Genomic DNA, 22,488 nt, shown 5'->3' with positions numbered 1-22,488 from the left:
CCCCACAGGTTGGCTGTAGCTCTCTGCCACAGCTCCTGCCAGGCGGCCCTCTCTGTAGCTACTCTCTCCCTGTCTCATAACTACTCTCTCCCGTTACCCCTCGATGCCCAGGGTGGGATGCGGTGGGTACCAGCTCCCAGCTTTTGTTAGCCCCGGGGTACTGCACTACTCCTTGATGGTTTTCCTAAATCCTGCCTCATCTTTATAAATATGCCCTTTATTAAACTCTCATCCAGATACCCAGATTGAGTGCGTCATCTATTTCTGCCAAGACCCTGACTGACACAGTGGGTATATTTGGAGTCAGCAAAAAATACTGTTTGTTTGAGAATTTGAATGGGTCAGGGGAATCCATCATCAGAATGGCCTAAGCACATTTACTGCTGCATATGAATGGCAGAGAGGATGAGAGGCATGGGATTAAGGCGGCATTGTCCAGAAAGATTTCCTTCATTTAGAAAACATTTATTGAAGGCCTACTACCATGCACCAAGCACTACTCCAGGTGCTGGGGGGTGGGGGTTGGAGGGAAGACAAATAAATCACAGCCCTTGCCCTCAAGGAGCTCACAATCTAGTAACAGGAGACAGACATGTAAACGGTTACGTGCATAAACCATTACAGGTGCTGTAGTAGAGGTCTGGGCTGGAGATAAGAACTTTGGAATGGTCAGCATATAGGAAATGCAATGAGAGTGGATGGGATTGGAGACTGTTAAGAATGGACTCTTGAGGGACTGTAGTAATTAAGGAGTGGAAGAGATTCCAGGGTAAAATTAGGAAGGAATAATTACCATAGTTTAGACATATCAAACACTTACTATGTCCTAGTTACTGTGCTTTACTGAGATTATCTCACTAAATGCTCTTTACAACTCTATGGGGTTCTGTTATGATCCCTGTTTTATAGATGAGAAAATTAAGGCTCAAAGACTTTATTTGCTCAAGGCCATACAGCTAGCAAATGGGAAAGACAGGAATTGAACCCAGCTCCGACTCCAGAGCTTATGCTCTTAACTATTAGTATACTCAGAGAGGCCCAAGCAGAGCCAGGAGCGATGGTGATGTATGCAAGCCATGGAGGAGAGAATTTAAAGGAGAAATGAGTAGTCACCAGGACAAATGACAACAGAGAGATCAAATGGATTGAGAATTAACAAAATCCGATTGGATCTTGTGATGAGAAAAATTTGAGGTGAGTTTTGCCTGAGTAGTTTCGTTAGCAGAGTGGTAGTAGGGGGATGAATTGAAGTAGTCTGAGAGCAAATGGGAGTCAGGAAGTGGAGACTCCTTTTCAAGGAGTTTGGCATTAAAGAGGAGAGAGAAAGGAGGTGAAATTTAGAGGAGCTTAGTCAAGTGAGCCTTGTCCTGGATTTATGTCAGCAGCAGTACTGAAAGATCAGTGTTATGAAGCCCAGCTAGGAGGGTAGACAACCGGGAAGGACATGAGGTCTGAGATGGTTGTGTTGTTGGGATGGGGTGGGTAGGGAAGTTCAGAAGGAAGGACTAGAGGGTTTGGATCTGTCCAGGGTACTGGGAGAGAGGGGCCTGCCAGCAGCTGAGTGGTAAGTAGGAATGGTTGGCGATGTGAGTGGTGCAGTAGGACCCTGTCTCAGCCATGCGTGGGCACACAGACAGGGGCATGGTCCCCAGGCAAGAAGGCTGCAATCCTCGGTAGTCCATCTGGGCCTGGGAGGAACATAGGGGCAAGGGAGTCTTCTCTGAGGACCTAGGTAGAATTTCAAGGAGGCTGGGTTCCACTTCCTCACAGGCATCTGAGACTGCAGCCTTGGGCTGGGAGAGATGGGAGAGTGGGGGAAGGGGTCTGGATTAGAGCAGGTCTTGTGGGAGCAGGACCTGGATTGTACAGAAAGGAGGGTTCGGCTGGAGGTAGGGCCCAGGGATGGTATGCTGGTGGGCAAGGGCCTTGGAAAAGTTGTGTGGTAGGGCAAGGATCCAGCTCCACACAGGGCTGGTGGTGGGTGGTGGAGAGCAGGGGTGCACTCACCTGACTCAGGGCTGCAGTATCCCTAAGGTACTGGCCTAGGACCCGGTGCAGGTCTGGAAGTGAGGGCCACAGGGCATGCCTCAGGCTCCTTGAGGAGAAGGAAGAGAAGGAGACTGAGTTGTGGGAGTGAGTTAGGAGGGGAGCCCTGAGGGGGGGCCGTGGGGGGAGGCAGTGAGGTGGGGGAGCAAGCTTGGAGAGGTAACAGTGTAGTCAAGGCAGTAAAGTAAGGTAGTGGAGCATAGGTGAAAAGGAAACCCCTGGTGGCAGAGGGAACTCAGCAGTGTGGAGGTTCAAAAAAGGGATTTGAGTGTCCTCAAACACTCCTGCCTCAGGGCCTTTGCACTTCCTGTTCTCTCTGCCTGGAACACTTGATTTGTTCCCTCACTTAGGTTTCTGCTCAGACATCATCCTGACAAAGAGGTCTTCCCTGACTGCCCTAAAATAGAACCACCTCCCTTCCCCATCATTCTCTGTCTCCTGCTCTGCTTATTTTTCTTTATAGCACTTGACTTATTGCGTATTTATTAGATCCTTATATATATCACATATACGAGAATGTAAACTCCATGAGAGCAAAGAGTTTGTCTATTTGCTGACTCCTGTAGCTCCAGGGTGTAGAACAGTGTCTGGCCCATAATAGGTTCTCAAGAAATTAGTTGAATGAATGAATGGAGAGAACCAATGGGGCTTTTATTAAGTTACTGGGTAAGGTGGTCTCTCCAGGAAGAACGTGGATTAAGGTACGTTGGGGGAACCTCCAATTCCTTAGGCTCATATTTCCACATGGAGGGACTTTAGCTGAACGACATTTCAGGCCTCTTCTGTGACCTCACTCGTATCTCTCCAGGGAAGGAGGAGTGATGTATCTGGTAAATTGGGGAAAAGGAACTGAGTACGCCTGGTTCAGCAGCACCACCTCCCTCCTCTCTCCCAAATTTTTTGTTGGATCTGGCTACTTGCATAGAGGCTGCATTGCAGTCTGCTCATACATATGAGTGGATTAAAAGCTCAAAGACATGTTCAAGGAGAGATGCAGCACAGAAGAGGGGCATCTAATCTAGCCTAGGGCCATCTAAAGAGGCCACGTGCAGGAGTTACCTTCTGAGCTGAGTCTTCTAGAATCGAGAGATGTTACCAACTGAAGGACTGAGGTGGTATGGATTCTGTCCTTTATGTTTATAACTTCCAATGACAATTCTCCTCAGCCTTAGTCTCCCCACATAAACAAGTCATTCATTAATAACATTTATTTAAGTGTGTGCTATTTAGCAGGCCCTGTGCTGTAGATTTAAGGATGACCAAGTAAGGCATAGGGAAGACATATAAAGAAATGAATGCAGTAAAATGCTTCTGGTACTATGGAAGAAGTCTGTATTGGGGCATAAAGAAAGTAGCCAATAGGGGAAGGTCAGGAAAGGTTTCCTAGGAGTTGGGGAAGGAAGTTATTTATAGATAAATGGGTATTAGTCATCCAGGGTGGATATTCCTGGCAGACGGGACATTATGTGCAAAGGCACTGAGAAGTGCCTTGACTTGGGGAGGAAATCACCAACAGTCTGGCAAGGCTGATGCACAGGGTGGGAGGGTGGAAATCCTGGCAGGGGCCAGATTTTGCACAGCCTTCCTTGTCATTCTAGAGTCTGGACTTTATCCTGGGGAGCTAATAATGTGACTTAAGGAGGCAGAGTGACACCTTCATGTGTGCATTTTTAGAAAGATTATTCTGGTGGCTGCGTGAGGCTAGATTGGAGGGAGAAGGGGCTCCGTTTTGGTGAGTCAGGTAATGCCTGTACCGCTAGAGAAAGAGGGCTATTGTTTGAGCGAGCTTTAGGAGGTGGAATGACCGGACCAGACTGGATAAGGGCGAGGGTGGCGCCTAAGTGTTCCGGCTTGGGTGACAGGGGGACAGTAGCCTTGTTACTGAGATGAGGAGTCAGAAGGTGGGCCTGTTTGGGGTGTCCCGTATAGTGGGCATGTTAGAGTGTAAGGAGGCAGTGCGACTCCCGGGGAAGACGCGCTGGGAGCAGCTGACGCCACAGGTGTGGATGTGGGATTGTCCGGAGAGCGGGTGACATAGAGTGACGCGGGGATGCTTCTTTAGAGGCCTCTGGCCTCGCCCGGACCACGGCCCCGTCTCCCGCCTGACCGGAGCGGTACCTGTAGTGCGCAGGAAACTGCCACCTCAGCAGCAGCAGGCCCAGGAGGGCGCTGACGCCCAGCACCAAGAGCAGAGCGGTCACCAGAAAGATCCAGGCTAATGGACAAAAGCAGTGAGATCTCGGGGGGCCACGCCTGGCAGGAGCCCCCCGCCCCGGTCCACCAAGCCCCACCCCTCGCCGCCCCGGGGCGCCGGGTAAGTCGGCTCAGACGCGGCCCCGCCCCTCGCTGAGCCGGCGCCCCTCCGCTCGCGCAGCCGCTGACCGCCTTTGCTCTGGCTCGGCCCTCACCCGTCTCGGAGGCGGTTTCCACCCTCACTGGGTCGGACCAGGCGCTCCAGGGCCCATGGAAGGTGGGGCCGTGGAGCCTGGCGCGCAGCTGTACACGGTAGCGGGAGCGCGGGCGCAGCTCTAAGGTCTCTCCCTGGGCCCCGAGAGGCGGCTCCAGCACCTGCGCAGAGGAGAAGCGAGCCGGTGGTCAGGCTCCCGGTCCGGGTCGGCCGGCGTCGGGGCCTCTAGAACTCGGCATCTGTTTGACCGAAATCCTACTGCGTTGAGTCCCCGGGGATTTCCCCCAGGGAGCCTCGCTAGAAAAAAACTCTCATCCCGGCGGAAGCTGGCTGGAGAGAACACCAGGACAGAGAGCCTCGCCCTGCCTGGCGCGGTACACCCCCGACACACAGACTCATCTACACAGAGGACTACTCATCCTGACACATATACATACGATAAACCGACAGAGCTCTGGTACACGCACAGTGACCAGGCACGCCCCAGACCAGGTCGGCCGATGGAAACCCCGGACACGCTCAGATACTCGGAGCCACGTAGACCAGGCCACAAATAACATCCTCTGAGTAGAGGATGCCAGCACTGTGCTAGGTGCTGGGGGTACGAGGAGAGATTCCAAGCACAGGGAACAAGAATCGTGTGTACAAGCAGGGAGACATTATTAACTTGATCAGTTAGCAAACATTTATGAAGAGTAAGACACCCGAACAAGTAAATAGTTACAAGAAATAATTAGTGCAATAATAATGATATAAGTAAGGTACTATGGGAGAACCAAGAAGAGTGTAATGCTGCCTGAGTTGCTTGATTGGAGGTTACAGAGTGTTCTGTGTACTAAGAGCGTGCATGGGCCGGCTGGATGGTCAAAGGTGAGGTTAAGCCAGTGGTAGTAGGGACATGAGACATATTAGTACAATAAACTCAACTAATTTGTTGATAAATAGAGGGAAGGGGAAAGGGAGAAGAGTCAGAGATAATTCCAGACTCGGGTAACTGGGTAAGTGTTGGTGCCACTGTCAGAGACAAGGAACAGGAGAGGTAAGTCTGAGGAAGAAATGCTGTATGGTTCTATTTTATTAGTTCAACAACAGTCAGAAATTATGAGTGGTAATGTCAGAGTAGTGGTTTCCTTGGAGGGTGTGCATATGTGACCTGTGGGCATGAGACACTTCCGGGGTGCTAGAAGTAATCTCTGTCTTGATCTGGGTAATGGTTACATGGCTGTATACACATGTACAAATTAATCAGTGGTATATTTAAGATTTGTGTTACTTTATGTAACTTATACCTCAGTAAAAAAGTAAAATAAGTTTGGGGAAGAAGATGAGTTCAGTTTTGGATATACTGAGTCTAAAATGCCCTGCGGGCTTTTAGATAGAACTGTCTGGTAAGAAGTTGTATATATGTGTGGTGAATGAGAATAAAAATAAAGAAATAAACTAATATTTAATGTATATTGAGCACCTTCTATCTGCCAGGCAGTATGCTAAATATTTATATATTTATTTTTTACTGTAACTCTGGAAAGTACATAGCTTTATCCCCATTTCACCAATGAGGAAACTGAGACTTCAAAAATTTAAGTAATTCACCTATGGTATAGAAGTTCCTTTTCATATGGGTGTTGGAATGATAAGTTTGGGATGGTTAACGTATAGTCATTGAAACCACAGAGTTGAAGCACTCACTTAGGGAGAGCGTATATATTTATCTAGAGGAGAAAAGAGTCTAGGATGGGACTGTTGGAAGCACAACCTATAAAGGAAGTGTGGAAAGGAGGAGCCAGGAGAGAGCGAGGAGGTTCAGTCAGAGAGGTGGTACGAGAATCAGGAGAGACTGATATCCCAAAAGGAAAGGAAGGAGAAAAGTTTAAATAGGAGTATGTCAGATGCCATGTCTTTGGCATGTCAGATGCCAAAGAGAGATTAAGACACCAGTTGAATGTCAGATGCCAAAGAGAGATTAAGACACCAGTTGAATCAGATAAGACATAGATAAACAAGCTCAGACATGAATACACAGACACCTTCACTCCTGATAACACATACAGTGAAACTCAGGGATACCCTGATTATGAGGTCTGGGGGCATTTGTTCCTTGACTGTACCTTCCAGTCCTGATGGCCTTCTCCTGTGTATCGGAGCTGATAGCTGGTCTCTTGTGCTGCCCAGGGTGATGGATGCTGCCATTCCAGTTCCAGCTGCCCGCTGGAGACCTCCCTCCAGTGTAAGTTTGGGGTGGGGATGAGCACTACAGGGACGTCAGCAGGGACTGGCCTAAGCCCTTCTGTGCATGAGACATCATGTCACCAGGGCCACGGGTCGGAAGTATCAGAGTTGGTGATCCTGGGCATGGGGTCAGATATGGTAGAGGTGGGAACTATGTGGGAGGAGAAGGGGAGAAAGTTCTTACCAGCCTGATGGATCCAGAAAGGGGAGCCCAGGTAGCTGTGAATGGCACCCTGGGCTGTGGTCACCTCCACAAGGATGTGAATAACACTGTCATTTCGTGACTTGAAGTGGCAGCGGGAGAACTGGGAGGGCTGTGATCCTGGATTTTTCTCCTGCTCTTCACACTTCTCCCAGACGGGGTCCCTACAAATCAGTCCCATAGAGTCATTGAATCAGGCTTGCCTCAGAGACTAATCCTGATATCCCCCATCCCACAGGGGACTGGATTATAATCTAACTTGTTCTTTGGATGGGCCTACAGGGCTTTCTCTCCCGTGTCATAATGTTTTGTTTTTTGAGGTTTGTTTTGGTGTCCAGCCTCTTCTTAAGAAAAGGCTAGATGAGATAGGAAAATAGCATGGGCTATAGAGTTCAGGTCTTGGCTTATTGGTGTATAACTCTGGGCAAATTACTTGATTTATCTCTGCCTCAGTTTCCTCATCTGTGAAATGGGTTAATAATGCCTACTTTGAATGGTATTATTTCAGAGATTAAAGAGCTTTCATCTTTCTGGAGGAAAACATATTTTTAACCTGTTCTCATTAGGCGGCCCTCTTAGTCACCTCTAAATGTTATTTTACTAATAGATTATTACGACAGCCTCCTAACTGGCTTTTCTGCCTCCATTTCTGCCACTCCCTTCAATTTACTCTCCACACAGCAACCAGATCCAAAATGTTGATCTGATAATGTCCAGAATATATGACAAATCTGTCCATTTATTTTGATCTTTACCCCTGCTGCATTAGATGAAACCATTATCTGTTGCCTGGATTAAGGCAAATTTCTAACTGGTGATCCTGCTTCCACTCTTACTTCTCTTTAATTGCACAAAGAAACATCTTTTCGAAATGTAAATCATATCATGTCACTCTTTTGCTTAAAATCCTTCAATGGCTCCCCATCCCCCTTGGAATAAAATCCAAACTCCATACCAGAGCCTATAGGACTCCATACGGTTGAGTTCCTCCCTCCCTCCCCATTCTCATCTCCTACAATTCTCACACCAGTTTACCACCCTTCATGCACACAGTCCTTCTCTCTGTGCAGCAGATATACCAGATGAACTGTCTTTGCAGCTCACCTTGCCCTGGGTTGCCCTGCCTCTGGATCTCACGTGACTCACTTCTTGCCACTTGGGTCTCAGCTCACCTGTCACCTCCTTGGCAAGGTTTTCTCCGACCACTCAGTTGAAATTAGCACCCCTCCCCCACCCTCCCACTTAGTCTCTATCATATAACCTTGTTCCTTTATTTCTTTACTTGTCTCTCACCCCCTCTTCCCTCCTCCCAACTAAAATGGAAGCCCCAACAATGCCGGAAGCTTTTCTGTTTTGTCACTCTATCCCCGGTGCCTGGAACATAGTCACCTTCAATAATTGTTTATTGAACAAATAAATCCTGTCTCCTTCCTGATTATAACCCCTAAATGACTAGCTATTACTAAAATTATTTATCATTTTATATATTTTTATGTTTACTAATTTATTCAACAAATAATTGATACTATGTGCCAGGCACTGTGATAGGCCCTATGAATACACAGAGGAATAATCTTCAAGGACCTGTCATTTCAATCAGAAAGGTAGAAAAACAAACAGATGATATTTTTCTGTGATGTGCACGGGCTGGGTTGGGAGTATCAAGGAGGATCATCTAACCCAGATGGGGAGGGTCAGAGAATAGTTCCCGTGCAAAGCAGTGCTTAGACTGAGTCCTGGACTATAAATAGGACAGGCAAAGGGGACAAACAGACATCCCAGGCACATGCTTGTACACAGATAAGAGATAGGGTACTCTGGGGGAAATTCTAAGTGGTGCAGAATGCTTTTAGCATAGAGGGTCTGGTGGGGAGTGGTAAATGTGAGCAGACCAAGGTCACGGATGGCCTTATTGCCTTTCTAAGGAGCTTAAACTTAATCTTGCAGTAATGATGGAGACATTTAAAGATTTTAAACAGGAATTGTCATCATTAGCTTTGTACTTTAGGAAAGTCACTCTAACTGCAGTTTGTAAGAGAGGACTTGTGAGGGTGGACTAGAAGCAGAGAAATTTATTAGGACAATGTTATGGTATTTTACATGCAAAGTTATGAGGATCTGAAAGTAGGGTTGTGGTAGTTGGGGTAGAGGGAAATAGATGGATTCAAGGGATACTGTAGAGGTAGAAATGGCAAGCGTTTCTGATTGGATATGGAGGGTGTAGAAATGGCAGAAGTTCAGGGTGGAAAACTGAGTTGATAGCAGGATGGACAAGAAGAGGAGGAGCAGGTTTTGGTAGGGAATATGTGAATTCGGTTTTGCCACCTCATAATCCATTCATGGCCCCTCCATACTATGGAAATCTGTGCAGTTATTAAAAAGAATGAGTTACATCTTTTTGTAATGATCTCCAAGACATATTTTTAAGTAAAAAAGTAAGTTACTAAATCATACATATAATGTGATCCAATTTATATTGAAAATTGAATATTGTGTATAGACATATGTAAATGCATATAAAATCTGGAAGAATACATTAAAACTGTTAATAGTGGTTTTTTTCATTATTCATTCATTCAACAATTTTTTTTTTACTGAGCATCTACTGTGTTCCAGGCACGGTGTAAGTTGAGAACATATTGGTGAGTAAAAGCAGACACTGACTTTGCCCTCATGGATCATGTATAGTCAAGATCAGCCTTTCTCAACTGGAGCTCTGAGACAGAATTTTGTTATCAATCAAATAACCATGGGACTCCCCTGATGGCGCAGTGGTTAAAATCTGCCTGCCAATGCAGGGGACACGTGTTCGATCCCTGGTCCAGGAAGATCCCACATGCAGCGGAGTAACTAAGCCCACGAGCCACAACTACTGAGCCCACGTGCCACAACTACTGAGCCCACGTGCCACAACTACTGAAGCCCGTGCGCCTAGAGCCCGTGCTCTGCAACAAGAGAAGCCACCGCAATGAGAAGCCCTTGTACTGCCACAAAGAGTAGCCCCCGCTCACCGCAACTAGAGAAAGCCTGCGCACAGCAACGAAGACCCAATGCAGCCAAAAAAAAAAAAACTATGTGAGGTATAAATGTAAAATTGTAACTATGATAAGTATTTAAGAAGGAGAGGTACGTGGTACAACAAGGATGTATAATAGTGCCATTGGACCTAAGGAGGAAGGTCGGGGAGGGCTCCCTGAGGAGGTGACATTTGAGTTGAGATCTGAAGGATAAATAAAGGTTAAGTAAAGATAGGAGAGGGGGGTAAACAGCATATGCAAAGATCCAGAGGCAGGAGGGAACATGGCAGGTAGGGGAGAACGAAAATAGGCCAGTACTGGAGCACAGAGCACAAAAGGCAGCATAGTATAAGATGAAACTGAAGGCATTGATAGGGGCTGAGCCTTTTAGAACTTTATATGGTCACAGTAGTGTTCTTTTCTTTGTCCTAAAATCAATGGAAGCTATGGACCTTGGAAGAGTTTTAAGCAGAGGATGTTGTATTTATTTTTGCACTTTTATTTATTTTTAAAGATTTTTTTTTGATGTGGGCCGTTTTTAAAGTCTTTATTGAATTTGTTACAATACTGCTTCTGTTTTATGTTTTGGTTTTTTTGGACGTGAGGCATGTGGGATCTTAGCTCCCCAACCAGGGATCGAACCCGCACCCCCTACATTGGAAGGCGAAGTCTTAACCACTGGACTGCCAGGGCAGTCCCTATTTTTTACACTTTTAATAACTCACTCCAGCTCCTGTGTGGAGAATGTTTTGGAGGAGCCAAGAAGTGATCAGTTAATAAGTCTTCTCAATAGCCTAAGTGAGAGATGATGATGGCTTGTACTAGGATGATGGCAGTGAAGAACAAAAGTGGACAGATTCTAGAGATGTTTAATAGGTAAAATCAGTAAGACTTGGTTATATACTTGATATGAAGGAAGTGACAGATCAGTGAGGTGTTTGGTGGAAATTCTTGAAGGCCAGGCGAAGTTTTGATTGGATCTGATAGATAGTGAAAAGCTGCAGTACATATTTGAGTAGGGAAAGGCCATGCAAAGTTTGAGTTTAACAAAAGTCAGTCTGTCAGCAGCATGGGGGGTAAATCGGAGGTAGATGAGAATGTAGGCTGTTGGAATGGTACAGGTGACATGATTAAAGCTGCATGAAACCAAGGCATTCCCAGAGAGTATGAAGAGAGGTTGAAAAGATACAATACCCATTGGAGGATGAGAGCATGGAGGCTGTTTGGTTTGGCGGACAAGGGAAGGGAGTGAAGAGGACCAAGACAATCTCTCCCTTCTTTCTGCAAGGTTGTGCTTCTCTCCCATGACATCAGGCTCAATCAGCAGTTCAGTTCTCACCTGTCTCTGGGGCAGCACCATGCCCTGCTGTGGTAGAAGAAGCCTTGGGAGCTAGCATGGTCCTGTTGCTGCCACTGACAGGTAACATTCTTCAGGTCCAAGGTAAAGCATTGCAGTCCAATTTCCACTGGGGTCAGAGAAGGAAGTCGCATCAGAGCCCACATGCTCCTACTCTATAGGGTATCCAGATCATCTTTACACACATAACTTGGGACATTTACTCCTATTCTTTCTTCTCTCCCTGAACATAGTTCATTCTGTCTAGTGGCAAGTTTGAGGTCATCAGGAAGGACCATGGTTCCCAGAGCTTCCATATCCAGCCCAGGCCTCTCTAGAGATCTTTTCTATCTCCTCCCCATCTCCCTATTCCTTTGTTGACTCACCTGCATCCCCAGGCAGGTCCACGGTCACAGGGAGGGACCAAGATCCCCAGGAGCCACGGAGGGAGACCCCATCAGGTTGGCTGCGTAGCTGGAGCCAGTAGGAGTTACCAGGCTGGAGCCCTGAGATGAGGCAGCTTCCACCCTTCACTGTCAGAGATGGAGCCTTGGGAGAAGAATCCCAGCCTCAGAATCTAGGTCTGCCTCTCAGCCAAGAGAGCCTCCACCTCTTATATTTGAAGCCCCACAACATGCCTGTAGAGAGACACTCAGTTCTTCACTGGATAGATATGCACACAGACTGGGAGCCAGGTCAGTGGGTTTCAGGTGGAGTTCAGGGCTTTTTAGGGAAATCCCCATTAACTTGGAGGCCTGAGGCTGTCAATTTTGTTGGTATGAATGACCCAAAGTGGGAGATCCCTAAATAGACATGGCTCCTAATCAGAGCCTATACTAACTCTCTAAGGATCAACCCAGTCTGGAATCCCCAAAGTATGGCCTATCCTTTCCTGGGGGCAAAATTGTAGGTAGGAGATTAGGAGGTGGAGCAGAAGAAGGCCAGGATACTTCTCTAGTTGTGGGGGTCTGCTCTGGTACATCCTGTTGGGGCATCATGGGCTGAGCACATGGAGACTGGTCCAGAGCTGGGGCTAGGTTTGGTCTCCGCAGAGCTGGGCAGCAGGTTTCTGTGGACAGCAGCAGTGTGACTGTGGGACCAGTGGAGTTCCTTGGATCCTTAGGGCCATAGCGGAGTTCATGCCTCAGAAATTCACTGATTTCGGGAGCTGGGGCCTCCCAGCAGATCTGAAGTTCCCCTGGCTGGCTCCCTCCCATGGCCTTGATGAGCCTGGGGGGAGCTGGCAGGCCTGAAGGTGAGACAGGGCACATGAGAACTCTTTGGGGGCCACAGTCTACAGCTCAACCCATGGACTGTGGAGAGGGGATACTGGAGGCTGGATTGAGGGCAGCCCCTGGGGCAGGGCAGGGGGGCTCCTTATCCTGTTCTCCTGTCCTCGGAAGAACAGTGACCTCACTGCAGGTTTGTTAGGCTCAGTGCTCCTCAAGAGCAGGGATCTCTCTTCATCTGTGCATCCTTTTCACCTAGCACAGTGCCTGGCACATGGTAGGTATTCTGTAACTGATGAATGAGTGAGTCAATGAATAGGTTAATGATGGGAAAGTCAGGGTGTCTCTGGTGTGAAATGAAGTCTAGCTCTGGATGCTGAGGCTAAGAGGAATGAGAAGGGGGTCTTGAGGTGCCTCTGGGGGTCTGGTGGTGGGGGGACATTCACATCGTCTTGAAAGAACACAGCTCAGTCTGATTCTAGGAGCTGGCCTGAGGGCAGCAAACAGGGGGGCCAGGATGACAGGAGGATGGTCCGTACCCACGCTATCCACAGAGAGCACCCGCTGGGTCAGATTCTGGTTCAGAAACACGTTCTTCACCCAGAGGTGCAGTTGAGAGAAGAGGCGAACTTCATCCTGGGCTGGAAACTGGCACACGTACCGGGTTCGAAAGGGCAGCACACGCTGGGAACTCAGGGGGCAGGCACGGGGCTTCTCCCTGTGGGCACAGGAGAAGTCCATCCTACCTACACGGCCACCTGTTCAGCCCTGAGGACCCAGGTCTGGGCCCAAACCCAACTTCTATTTCCAATACTGCCATTTTTCTTTTCAGTGCCTGGGTAGGATTAGGGGTTATGTAGCGGTGTGAGCTGGGTACATCCAAAGCACATCTGTTCATTAAGTGGCTACTTAGGGCATGTACTTGGAGTAGTCCTCTGATAGGGCCAAAGGCAGGGAAGCTACTGGAATGGGGCTCAGCTGTGGTATGTACAGGACAGATACAGGGGAGTGGTACATACATGGTACATATATATGATATATACGATGCAGCACATACCCTGGGTAGGCATACAGCAGCTGATATATTTCACTGGGCGCCGCTTCTTCCTCATCCCAGAAGCAAGTGAGGTCCTCAAATGTTCGGGAGAAACAGTTCAGGGACTCTGAGTCCGAGGCCAGCAAGGAGGCATCTGAGGAATAGCTGGTGAGTTGGGCTCTGGGTCCTCCCTGGTGTGTTTGTGGGCAAGAGTCGGGGACCAATGGGAGCCTCCTACTTTGCACATCCCCCTCCCAGGGCTCCCTCTTCCTGGGTATAGGTGATCTCCACCCTCCACATACCTCACCTTGGCTGGTGACTTGTGCCAGGTTTTGGGGGGCCAGGAGGAGGCAGGAGATGACCACCAAGAGGGCCCAGGAGGGCATCTTCTCCGGCACTGTGTGCCTGCCTTAGCCCATCCTCCCTGCAGGAAGCCGGGCCCCAATCCCCTCCCGGGCCAGCCCCTCAGGTTCCTGTCAGATACAGCCCCACGTCCTGTCCCTGTCCCTGCCCCTGTGGGGCCCATCCAGACCACACTGGGGCCGGGGGCCAGGGGAGGGGGCGTGGGAGTGGGCAGGAGGGTAGGAGGAATTTGAAAGAGAGGATACAGGCCTGTGGTGGGAGGGAGATCGGGGGGGTTACATTTTTTTTGACCATGTACCAAAAGCAGAATAAGCCTCTATGCGTGTCCATGTTCACTGCTGTAGAAGGGTGCATCATGAGCATGGAGAGCAACGTTTACTGAGTGCTACTTACAATGCTGCCGTGTGTTAAGCACTTTATATCTACTGACTCAGCTAATCCTCATAATAGTCTTATTATTTCCATTAGAGTGATGAGGAAACTGAGATGCAAATAAAGACTTGCCTAAGATGACACACCTCCTAAGAGGTAAAACTCAGGACATCAAGCTTTAGAACCCAAGTGCTTAACAACCATACCAGTGCCGCTGGAAGGTGTAATTTGCCAAGAAATGACTGTCTGCCTTGCAACTGTGACAAAATGGTGGCTATTTCCACTTTACTAGGTTCTGTCACTTTGTGCACAAATAAACACATTCTCCTTGGAACTAGACAACACCCTCCATTGTGGGGACCCTCCACAGCTGCGTTTCATCCTTTGCTACTCAAAGTGTGGTCCATGGATCAGCAGCAACAGCATTCCCTGGGAGTGTCTTACAAATGCAGACCCTTGGGCCCCGCCCCAGACCTTCTAAAACAGAATCTGCACTCTCTCCAAATTCCCAGATGATGCGAATACATATTAAAGCTTGAGAAGCTCTGGTGTTCAGTACTTTTATCAGGTTGGCTCAGAATCAAGGGATGTTTGGTCTCAGTCTTCCAGCTTGAGCTCATCTTCACATTAGTAGCGGAAGAGTGGGTGTGATCCCTTCTCTGTAGCCCAGGCCCCCTCCTGGGACTGCTCTGACTGGTAGCTTTTATGCCGATTCTCAGGAGCTTTGACTCTTGCAGGGCATGGGGCCAGCGTAGACCATATTAACTCCCACATTCAGCCCCTCTGGCTTCAGCTGGGGCTCCCCTTCCTGGCTCTGCAGAGTTAGTGTCCTCAATATCACTTTTCTCTCTTCCTCCTGAATTAATGTTACTAACAGAGAATTGTGGGAAGGGGTAGGAGGAGGGACATGGAAACCTACAGCTCCCCTGTGAAGTCTTAGCTTCTCTCGCACCATTTCTCTGCAAGAAGTCCCCGAGGCTAGGTTTGTCCTGATTCCTGTTCAGTTCTCAAGTTCCAAGGACCAGCTTCCTTTGCCCAATGGGGGTGACTTTGGATGCCTCTCCCAGACCCCAATCAAGTGCCACCCAACCTCTGCCGGGTCAAGTGAGAGGGGAAACAACTCTAATGTTCATGCAGTCCCATGGCTTTGATGCTGTGTATGTGCTGATGGCTTCAAAATATCTCTAGCTGCGACTCCCCCTCCTGGGGTCCAGATTTGGATCACCAACTGCCTACTTGACATTTCTGCTTATGTGTCTAATGGGCATCTTATACTTAACGATGGCCAAAATAAAACTCTTGATTCTGGTTCCCACCCCTAAACCTGTTTTGTTTCCTCTGGTCTTACCCACACTGTACGTGGCACCACCATCTACTCAGTTGATTAAGCCAAAAACCTCAGTGCTCCTTGATTCCTGTCTTCCTCTTACCCTACATTCAATTCATTAGCAAGTCCTGCCAGATAGTCTTTCAAAATGCACCCTGAACTTGAACCACCTCCACTGCTACCATCCTAGTCCATCCAAGTCTGGATCACTGAGTAACTTCCTAACTAACTCCATTCTTAACCCCTCCAGCAGATCCCCCACAGAACGGAGTGAGATGTTTAAAATGCAAATCAGATTTATTCACTCCCCTGCTTAAAACCCCTAACGGTTTCCTACTGCACTTAGAATAAAATCCAAACACCTCCTAGAGGCACACAAGGTCCTGCCTGATCCGGCCCCTCCCTACTTAGATCCCATCTCCACCAGCCACAATAACCTCACTGTGTCTCTCATCTTAATCCTTATCATGCTCAACCTTTCTGCAGTGCTTGATACTCTCCTCCTTCCTTGTGTTCTGCAATGTGTCACCTTCTCCCGGTTTCCTCCTACTTCTGTAACGTTCCCTCCCAGTTTCTTTCTCTGCTCTTTCTCTTAAATGTTGGTGTTCCCCAGATGTCCTTGTTTCCCCCTTCATATTCCCCGAGTCTCATGGCTTCAATTACATCTATATACCAGTAACTCTCAAGGGTTTTTTTTTTTTTTTAAGATTTTATTATTTATTTATTTTTTAATACGTGGTCTTAATTATTTATTTATTTTTATTTTTGGCTGTGTTGGGTCTTCATTCCTGTGTGTGGGCTTTCTCTAGTTGCGGCAAGTGGGGGCCACTCTTCATCACGGTGCGTGGGCCTCTCACTATCGTGGCCTCTCTTGTTGTGGAGCACAGGCTCCAGACGCGCAGGCTGAGTAGTTGTGGCTCACGGGCCTAGTTGCTCCGCAAGGAGCTCGAACCCGTGTCCCCTGCATTGGCAGGCAGATTCTCAACCACTGCGCCACCAGGGAAGCCCCAACTCTCCAGGTTTTATCACTCTTTTGAACTTCAAGTTCTCACTTACTTATTAGACATCTTGAGTTGTTGCTCCATGGGCACTTCAAGCTCACCGTGTTCCAAACAGAGCTATTCCTACCTCCCATGCATCCTATCGGATCTTCCCTTCCTATGTTCGCATCTCACCATAGGCGACCTGGGCGTGTAAACTTGGAACCTGGACGTTATCCTCAAATTTTCATTCCCCCTCCACGCCTGCATCCAGGTCTTACCAAGTCCTCTGACCTTTACAGGGAGGCAGCATAATAGTGTTTAGGGGTGCAGAGCCCAGAAGACAAGGGGCTTGTTTACTACCATCAGACAGTTGAGTTGGGGCCTTTCTGCTTCTGCGTGGAAGGACGACCAACTACCTGTCCCTGTCATTTTGTCATTTTTTTCTGCTTCCACACAGCTGGAAAGAGATGCCTTCCCCAACCCTTTGCTTTTTTAGAATATCAGACAGAGACTGGAATAGCCCTAGGGGAAAGGAGATCACGTAGATCTGCTACTCTCTGGTCAGGGGCCAGTGGGTCCAGCCCAGGTCAGCAGGCCTAGGCTTTTCTGTTGGGATATAAGGCCAAAGCCCTGGCATATAAAAGTCTGTATTTGATCTCTGTGCAGCCGCTGCTGAGAGAACTCAAGGGGTTGCTGGGTGAGGACTGGCTCAGGCAGTAGTGTGCTGTTGGACTGCTCTCTGGGGCTGGGGGATGGGAGCCCTGTTGGGTAGCATTTGCTGCTCTTTGTGGTATAAATACTCCAACACAGCCAATTTCAAGCTACTAATGTGATATCCCTGAACAGTGAGTGGGAAGAGAATTGGGCTCTCAGGGGCCCATGCCTGTGCCCTTGCCCTCTCCCTCCCAATTTTCCCAGATTTCCCAACATCTGTCATTTTTATCCAGTCAGAAAGCCCGGGAGAGGCAGCTCTGGGCACTTGGTTTCTCCATCTCCCCATCTCTTTCCCAGCATTGTCAAGCTTCTCTCCAGAACCATTGTTCCATTGACGCCTGGAGCAGTGTGTCAGAGCACTGTGGTTTCCCCACACCTTTTTCAGTGTTATGTTTGCTATTCCCATAGTTGACAAATGGTTTCTCCTTATTCAGTACTTTTCCTGAAGCTCAAATTTGCTTTTATTCTTTCCCTGCTTAAAATCCTTTTGTGATCCTTTGGACCAAGGCTCATCTCTCGATGCTAGAACTAAAGTCCTTAAACCTCTCATCTTCCTGTTCCTGGACTCTCTCCCTCATGATGCTCCCTTCACTCTTTCCCAAACCCTGCCACAGGCCCTGCTTCCTTGCTTCCCCAAGCACAGAACCCTCCAAACTCTCAGCCTGTTGGAGCTGTCTTTGTGATTCAAGTCATTACTTCTTGGGGCTCTTATCCCCCAACTATATGTAATGGGGAAAAAAGCCTAACCTAAAAAGAAAAATGCAATTTCACATTCCTTTCCGAGGCCTTGTTTTCTGATCAGAAGCAACCTGGTGACACTTTGGGCATAGGAAGGAGTTAGAGAGCTAAATTTGCCAAATATGAAATTAATGAGAATTTTGGAGTGTATTGTGGTAACTCCAGAGAAAAAAGGAGGAGAGCTAGTAAGTGAAAGATAGCAGCCTGAGGGAAAGAAATCTTCACCAGTGAGAGATTCCAGTAGAAGGACTGTTGGAGGAAAATTTCAGAACAGTGATGCTTAATACTCAGTTTTAAGTTTACTTCCTATTCTGTGAAAGCTTAGCTTCCCTAAAGCATCCCCAAACACTCAGTAGAGGCCTTCTGTAGCAAAACCCTATATTCATGGTGTTTTAGGAGCAAAGGGAGAAAGGTAACGATACCTGTGGAGTCAAGAGAGGATGGCACCCACAGAAAGTGAGCAATCCAGTGATCAAGAGTTTAGCAAGAGGGCTTCCCTGGTGGCGCAGTGGTTGAGAGTCCGCTTGCCGATGCAGGGGACACGGGTTCGTGCCCCGGTCTGGGAAGATCCCACATGCCGCAGAGCGGCTAGGCCCATGAGCCATGGCCGCTGAGCCTGCGCGTCCGGAGCCTGTGCTCCGCAACGGGAGAGGCCACAACAGTGAGAGGCCTGCATACCTCAAAAAAAAAAAAAAGAATTTAGCAAGAGCAGGAATTCAGACTGAGGGGTGATCATGAGGATGTACTGGAGTCCTAGTCAGAATAGATGAGGGCATGGACTTCCCAGAGGATTGGAATAGGGACTGGGTTATTCTGATTGGATGTAAAGGGAAAAGGTGACCCCAAAGCGTTGCAAGCCTTGAGGACATTTGGGTTACACACACACAATCTTTCCTTCCTCTGGGTCCCCCCAGGATTTTGTGCCCCTGTGAGGGTGCTTTTATACATAAAATCTGTGCACACCTCCACCTTAGCGAGACAAGATGTGAACACTGCCAAGAGGGGACTGTCATCTTAGTTCACTCATCCTGGGGTAAAAGTCGGGTGGGAGTGAGCCAGCCTCTTCCTCCCTGATTCCCTGTCCCACCAGCCACCATTAAAGAGCACTTGCTATTTGCCAGCCCTACGCTAATGCATTGTCTCATTACATCTCACGAGGACTCCATTCCGTGCCCTTGTTCTTACCTTACGGAAGAGAAAATGCAGGCTGAGATGGATTAACTGAGTTGTTGTCCAAAGTCACTACTAAGGGGAACTGAGATTTGAATTCAGGTCTGTCTGACTCCAAAGCCTGTTCTTATAACTACGACATGGACACCTCTGACTAGGACTACTGTTTTCTCCACTTTATTCATTTATTTAACGTTATGTGCCTGGCACAGGGCCACACCAGGCCAGAGTCTCTCCCACAGGATGAGGCTGGGTTCAAAACAGGCATCAGGAGAGGTTTTATTCAAGTAAATGGGAAAAGGGCCCCTAGGTGCCCAGCAGCGACCCCAAGCGAGAGCTACAGGGGACCCAATTTGATCAGCCCTCTGTCCTCCTGAGCTGCTGGGCTCTCTCTGACCCCTGAATCCATGTTTCCTGCTGAGGAAACATGAGGACCAGACCACTCCGGCCAGACTCTGGGAGCAGGCCTGGGGTGAGATAAGAGATGCACGCCCGTGGGAGGAGCCTGAGCTGCCCAGAGGGCCAGGCAGGAAATCACCCCTTCCTTGGGGCTGAGAGGGGAATGACTCAGGGCTGACGGGTGGGAGTTCCGTTTTTGCAGTCCAGGCAGGCTGCAGTGAGGCCTCTTGGACAAAGCACTTGGGTTCGCCTTTCCCACAGCCGCCAGCCAAATGAGGCTTCAAGAGGCGTGCCTCGGCCTTCCCTGTTCCCTTTTCCATCATTTCCCTGGAAACAAGTTTGTGCTGCTGAGTAGGTCTCTCGTTCCAACCCTTGCCCAACCCAGGTCATCCCCTGTGGGAAAACAGCTGTGGAGTGAGGCAGTGAGGACTGCAGCTAGACAGGGCTGGGGCAGGTGCGGCTGAGAGTTTAGGTGCTTTGGCCTGAAGTTCTCTGCCTTGTTTGTAGTGGCGTCCTGGGTCCTATGGTGCCACAGTGGACGTGTGAGCTCTTCTGTTGGGGGAGAATGCCCTTGGAGCCTGCCCTTAGCCCAGGATCTGGCGTGCAGTATGCAATCAAAGTATTGGTGTTGGATTTGCAAGCTGGTATTATACCCCAGTCGGGCCCTTTCTCCTGTGCCAGAGAAGCACCACAGCACTGTGGCTACGAGGAGGATTCTGGATCCAGAATGTCTCGATTTGAACCCCAACTCTGCCATTTATGACCTGCCAGACTCTGGCTAAGTTACTTAATGTCTCTGAGCCTGTTGTCTCTTCTGTAGAATGGGAATGATAATAATAGTTCCTACCTAATAGGGTTGTTGAAGAGGAAAGGAATTAATATGTGCCACGTGCTTCGGCCGTGCCTGGCAATTAAGCACCATGTACGTAGCAGTTGTTTTTATTCTTTCAGTGACGGGCACTTCCAGCAACCCAGTCATCTAAACAGAAGTGTGGCAATAATCCTAGACTCCTTCCCTTTCCTTCCACACCCATATTCAACCCCTGGCCATTCTTTCACCTAAGTATTTCTTCCAGCTCACCACCACACCATCACTTCTTCATTCTCTCTCTCTTTTTTAACAGCTTTATTGGAATTTAATTTACATACCATACAATTCACTCAATTAAAGTGTGCAATTCAATGGCTTTTAGTATATGCACAGATATATGAAATCGCAGTCAATTTTAGATCACTTTTATCTCCTCAAAAAGAAATCCTGGGACTTCCCTGGTGGCACTGTGGTTAAGACTCTGCACTCCCAATGCAGGCGGCCTGGGTTCGATCCCTGGTCCGGGAAATAGATCCCACATGCATGCTGCAACTAAGAGTTTGCATGCCACAACTAAGGAGCCCACGAGTTGCAACTGAGGAGCCCACCTGCCGCAACTAAGAACCGACGCAACTAACTAACTAAATAAATATTAAAAAAAAAAAGAAATCCTGTATCATTTAGCTCTTGCCCTCCTATCCCTCCATCCGTTAATCCCAAACTCTAAGCAACCTGTAATTTACCTCCTATTTCTAAAGACTTGTCCATTCTGGACATTTCATATAAATGAAATACAAAGAAATATAATATGTGGTCTTTTTGTGACTGGCTTCTCTCTTAGCATGGTATTTTTCAAGGTTCATACATGTTGTAGAGTGCATCAGCATTTCATTCCCTTTTAATGGCTGAAATAATATTCAATGCTATGGATATACCACATTTTGTTTATCCATTCATCAGTCGATAGACATTTGGGTTGTTTCCACTTTTTGGCTATTATGAATAATGCTTCTATAAATATTCAAGTACAGTTTTGTGTGGGCATATGCTTTCGTTTCTCTTGGGTATATACCTAGGAATGGAAGTGCGGGGCCCTATGGAAATTTTATGCTTAATTGTTCGAGGAACTGCTAGGCTATTTTCCAAAGAGGCTGCACCATTTTACATTCCCACCAGCAATGTATGAGGGTTCTAATTTTTCCTTGCCAACACTTGTTATTATCTGACTTTTGATTACAGCCATCCTAGTGGATATGAAGTGGTATTTCCTTATAGTATTTATTTTTTAATTATTGAAGTATAGTTGATTTACAATGTTGTGTTCATTTCTGCTGTACAGAAAAGTGATTCAGTTACATATAGATATTCTTTTCCATTATGGTTTATCACAGGATATTGAATACAGTTTCTTGTGCTTTACAGTAGGACCTTATTGTTTATCCATCCTGTATGTAATAGTTTGCGTCTGCTAATCCCAAACTTCCAATCCTTCCCTCCCCCACCCCAACTCTCCTTACAGTTTTGATTTGAATTTTCCTGATGACTAATATAATGTTGAACATCTTTTCTTGTGCTTATTGGCCGTTTGTATATCTTCTTTGGAGAAATGTCTATTCAGGGCCTTTGCTTATTTAAAAAAATTGCGATATTTATCTTTATTGAGTTGTAAGCCTTCTTTATATATCCTAGATACAAGTCCCTTCTCAGATATGTGATTTGCAAATTTTTTTTCCCATTCTATGGGTTGTCTTTTGACCTTCTTGATAATGTCCTTTGATATGCCAAAGTTTTCAACTTTGATGAAGTCTAATTCATTTATTTTTAATTTTGTTACTTGTGCTTTTGGTGTCATATCTAAGAATTCATTGCTAAATTCAAGGTAATGATTTACCCCTATGTTTTCTTCTAAGGGTTTTATAGTTTTAGCTCTTGCATTTAGGTCTTTGATCCAGTTTAAGTTTGTTTATGGTGTTTGTAAAAGGTCCAATTCATTCTTCTCCATGTGGTTATTCAGTTGTCCCAGCACCATTTGTTGAGGACCATTCTTTCCCCATTGAATGGTCTTGGCACCTTTGTTTAAAATTAGTTGATCATAGACACATGGGTTTC

General features: G+C 47.5%; 1 protein-coding gene across 2 annotated transcripts; it reads right to left on the bottom strand.

Annotated features, from left to right (window-relative positions):
- Positions 1-1,505: 1,505 nt before the first annotated feature.
- Positions 1,506-13,888, bottom strand: MPL (MPL proto-oncogene, thrombopoietin receptor; the record flags this gene model as incomplete). Of its 2 annotated transcripts, XM_079698451.1 has the most annotated exons (12): positions 1,506-1,793; positions 2,008-2,095; positions 4,165-4,261; positions 4,455-4,614; positions 6,562-6,704; positions 6,867-7,048; positions 11,241-11,367; positions 11,624-11,786; positions 12,188-12,486; positions 13,006-13,184; positions 13,524-13,656; positions 13,810-13,888. In XM_079698451.1, the coding sequence occupies 12 exons, from the start codon at positions 13,886-13,888 to the stop codon at positions 1,506-1,508; spliced, it is 1,938 nt and encodes a 645-aa protein (XP_079554577.1). The 2 variants fall into 2 exon arrangements, with proteins under 2 accessions (XP_079554577.1, XP_079554578.1); XM_079698452.1 differs by lacking the exons at positions 1,506-1,793; positions 4,165-4,261; positions 4,455-4,614 and having other exon boundaries at positions 2,030-2,095.
- Positions 13,889-22,488: the final 8,600 nt, after the last annotated feature.

The sequence above is a fragment of the Hyperoodon ampullatus genome (assembly GCF_949752795.1).
Source record: "Hyperoodon ampullatus genome assembly, chromosome: 2".
In the NCBI taxonomy this organism is placed as follows: domain Eukaryota; kingdom Metazoa; phylum Chordata; class Mammalia; order Artiodactyla; family Ziphiidae; genus Hyperoodon; species Hyperoodon ampullatus.
Note: the sequence above shows the minus strand (reverse complement) of the source record. Positions and strands in the feature narration are given on the sequence as shown.